Genomic DNA, 4,094 nt, shown 5'->3' with positions numbered 1-4,094 from the left:
CACACACACACACACCCTTTCCACAAGAGGATGAATCTGCCGTGATGTCCATTAGTGTCATTACTGCTCTAAAATCTGTAAAAGCTTTCTCAGTTGCTCTTTTTTTGTGTTGACATGGCATGAAACCCACCCAGGCATGCARTGCGTAATCTGACACATCAAGTTTACCCACTCCTGCCCAGTCTGTTTTACCCAGCATGCACTASAGGGTAGTTATCCACTTCTGCTCTCTTAAACTCCGAGTAAAATGCAGTACTTGGAGCTACAGTGAACCTCTTATCTCATTTCTCTAATATCACATTTAAAGTCCTCTGTGGCCACTGTGCTGCATGTCATCTACTAACTTTTTGCTCAGATGGGCAAAATGTAAAAAGATAATGCCATAGATCTGCTGACAAAGACAGCTCTTGAGTCTGTAAGTGGAATATGCATTTGTGAAAACTTTGGTCACCACTTTTTCTACATAGATTTATTTGGACACARAGTCACTGACTCAGCGCAGAGGTTTAACAGCATCACTAGTGAGGGCTGTTTTTAAAATGTAGGTGATGAAATGTTTTGGTTATAGTGATGAATCTACAATTTTTAGACATTCTATCAATTATTTCATAATTTAATCAAGCAGTTGCATGTCCTATGCTGTAAGATTTTTCCTGTAGTCCCTTGGAAGTATTTTTATCTAAAGTCCCTCCYYTCAGACCTGAAATACTGATCCCAYAGGGAAATTAAATATTGCATTTGTGCATGAATTAACAATTGAGTAATCACTGCCCATCATGGAAAGGTGGGTAATGTTTTTTGACTGTGTGTGTRTATTATCAAAATGTCTCATGAACCACAAGAGTCGCAAGATGTTTTTAAGAACTTTTCYAAGGTATATCTACAACCAGTAACTGCATGAAGCCAACTCAATTCCAGATGCCCACCACAGCTAATCAACATTAGCAAACACAAAAATACTGAGCTAAGATTGGATGTGTTAGTAGATGACAGTCAGCTCTAACTAATATTCTGTGTTGAAAAAATAAATAAATAAAAACATTCTATAACTTTGTAAGAAAAAGCTAACATGACATTTCTCTTGCTTACCTTCGTCCAGGGTTGAGATATTAGGATTCTTGTGACAGTCTTTTATAGGCTTTTGTTTTTATGGCTGTAAGGTGCTGAAGTCTCTGACAGGTARAAGGAGACGAATGAGAGAACAACCTCAAACTCTGTATTTAGATGGAGTGCAACAGCYTATAATTTGACAATTTCAAACTTTTTGTCTGTGTTCTCCGGAACTATTTCTTTGACGCTGAATCAGTTTGTGGGCAGGTGAGCTCCTCATTAGAACTGAGATATTGAGTGTCCTCCATGCTAGTTTTACAATAGATACCTGTRGCATTTTCAATATTTTTATATGATTTTTGTCTTTAGTTTTCGTTCTTCATCCATTGCATGCATACTGTAAGAAACATGTGCAACTAATTGTCCTAATGAAACACAATGGCCACAGAGCAGCATAAAATCATATAAATTAAACACAGTGTAAAATCATTGAGGACTTTTTGCAATCGAGCGTTACTTGTTTGTTTTGCCCTAATCGGGTCTTTTAGTGTCACGAAAACAGATGGTTACAATTATGGATGAGTTTTTTAGAAATATAACTCTACATCCTTTTTTTCTCCAAACAAAACTCTTGTATTGAAAAGCTTGTATTCAGAAACAAAGCCACTGCAATTTCACTGTTACAATACAAAAAATAAAAAATAAAAAAACAGTGCAAGATCCTAGTGAATATACAGTCATATTTAACTTCATGCTCCTTATAAATCATATAATTTTCTGCCGACTTTAATTTATTTTTTAAAGAAAAGGTTTTATTAAGGTTCTGTAGATTTATGTATACTACTAATGGAATTAAAAGTTCTGAAAGACAAATAATAAAGCAGAGTCAGTATTTTTTGCAAATCACTACTGAGTTGTCAGCAATTTRGAGTTAAGTTTGCTCGAAAGGATTCTAATAAAAACTCATTAGATGTTTTTTGACCAGTCATACCTCTGAGGGTTATAAGGATCTACCAGTACACATTTGCCTTCCCACCACCTTGGGCACACTGATTGATACTAGGCCAAACCAGTTAAGGACTGTGAACTGGTCCSCTGCAGCCACAAAACATCTGATGCTTGTTTTAACAGTGGACTCCCCAACTTATAGTATTTGCTGAAACTGAAACTAAATATCAGGAAGCTTCTAAGTAACTAGAATTTTAATTTGTCATGGATTGAAACCATTCTCTCCAAATGTTTTTGAGGATTTTTGTATAATGGGTGCAATGCATTATTTGTGTTATTTACTGTTAAAAGTAATTCATGTAGTAATTCAGTTGGTCTAAAAGGATGCAACACTGTTCAGATGTCAACCAATGKTTCAATAAATGCACCCGCTGTCATTCTGAGTTTTTGTCCCCCTTCTTGGTTAACAATTARACATTCAAGTGGTTACCCCACTTCAAATAGATTTTTTAAAGCTATGTAGGCACGACTTGCAGTATTTTACTAAATACTAGCTCTTCTTTTCCCCCATTTGTATAAATTGTCAATTCTTCTCACACAGAAAAATCAAACATGCATTTTAAGGCGAATCAAATCAAACTCACCTGGGTTTCACATCAAAAGAGAGGCACTTAAAAAATGAAACAGGTTGTCGGCTTCCCATGATGTCTGTCTGTTCRGGTGCCAGGCTCTGGAGAGTAAAACGGAGCATTGCCCGAGCTTTGTTCTGAGCCGTGGTGGATGCTGATTAGCTATGCTAACACTGGGCCATGTGGCTCTGCACTCCTGGCTCCATAGTAACTCCTTAAAAGTGGGTCTGATGGATGTACCTGAGACCCCTACACCCCTAAAAACTGTTCAAAACTATTGTTGAAATCATAGCTGATTTGAATGTGCAACAATGTTCACTACAACTTGTGTTTTTCTAATATGTCCTTTATTCTTTTTCTTTGTCGGTTGTTTCTTTCTGTTCGCAGGATGCCAAGTTTGTGGAGGAAAGGAGGAAACAACTGCAGGGCTACCTTCGCATGGTGATGAACAAACTGATCCAGACYCTGCCAGAGTTCACAGCCCACCCCACCAAGGAGACCCTGCTGTCTCTGCTGCCTTTCTGTCAGTAAGTGGACTCACACTGACATGTTTAACACAGACAGACGCCTTTGATGTGATCACGTGCTGTGTGCACAGGTGGTTATATACATTGGTGCAGTGCTTTGTACATCCTTATGTTTGTGAAATGTCAAGGCAAGGAATCAACAAGATAACATTGTCAGAGAAATTTAAACATGRGTAGGGGTACACCCTACTCTTCTTTTAACAAACTTTATAAGGAAATTTCATGAGTTCTCTTATTTTCTGTAGATATCTCTTCTATGCAAAAGTGAATGACAAACACCCAATAAGATGGGCGTACTCAGTGACTAGTTTGATCTTACAATAAATGCAATCATCCTTTTATAGAATCAAAACAAATCACTAATATACAGCTTATTGTGAGCTTAATTTCCAATAAAAGGTTTAACAACAAACTTTGAGGTTTAGATGTTAATGAACCATTTGTTTGTGGCTTTTTTCTTAAGTTTTGGCAGGGCAGGTTTAAGAGGAAAGAATGGTGGAGGAAGAGGATTCATTTTTAACTTTATCCTTTAAAGAATTGTGGATTTTAACCAGAAAGGGCATACATCTCTCAACGGATCCAGCCAGACACAGGTACACTCAGTAACAACATTACCTTGACCGAGGGTAGTTTCACCCACCATGGCATAAGTCGGAGGAAAGATTGTCCAGTTGGTGAAGAACTTCTCAGAACCTCATCCAGTTGGACACTTTCCAGGTGCTTTACGTTACTCCTTCAGCGTCTTCTGGGCTGCTTTTACTCAAAGATCAGAGATGAGGTGCTTCTCTGTATCCATCTCAAAACTAGAAACTTCCGCTAGGAAGTTTCAAAACAAAAGTTGCTCTGTGTGTACACTGCAAAAACTGTCCATCTTACCAAGTTTTAAACCCTTATATCCAGCCAAAAAGTCTTTTTTTCTTGTTTTGAGACTGATTTATTT

The 4,094-nt window shown here is 37.5% G+C and overlaps 1 protein-coding gene across 1 annotated transcript in view; it reads left to right on the top strand.

The window, feature by feature from the left end:
• snx29 (sorting nexin 29) overlaps positions 1 to 4,094 on the top strand; it is a 230,948-nt gene that overhangs the window by 217,965 nt on the left and 8,889 nt on the right. The window contains exon 20 of the mRNA XM_014028096.1: positions 3,015 to 3,154. Coding sequence (XP_013883550.1) covers positions 3,015 to 3,154 — 140 coding nt within the window. The remainder of the gene's footprint in view (positions 1 to 3,014; positions 3,155 to 4,094) is intronic.

This window comes from Austrofundulus limnaeus, unplaced genomic scaffold (assembly GCF_001266775.1).
Source record: "Austrofundulus limnaeus strain Quisiro unplaced genomic scaffold, Austrofundulus_limnaeus-1.0 Scaffold5, whole genome shotgun sequence".
Classification (NCBI taxonomy): Eukaryota; Metazoa; Chordata; class Actinopteri; order Cyprinodontiformes; family Rivulidae; genus Austrofundulus; species Austrofundulus limnaeus.
The sequence above is the reverse complement of the archived record's forward strand: the minus strand, read 5'-3'. Positions and strand labels throughout refer to the sequence as shown.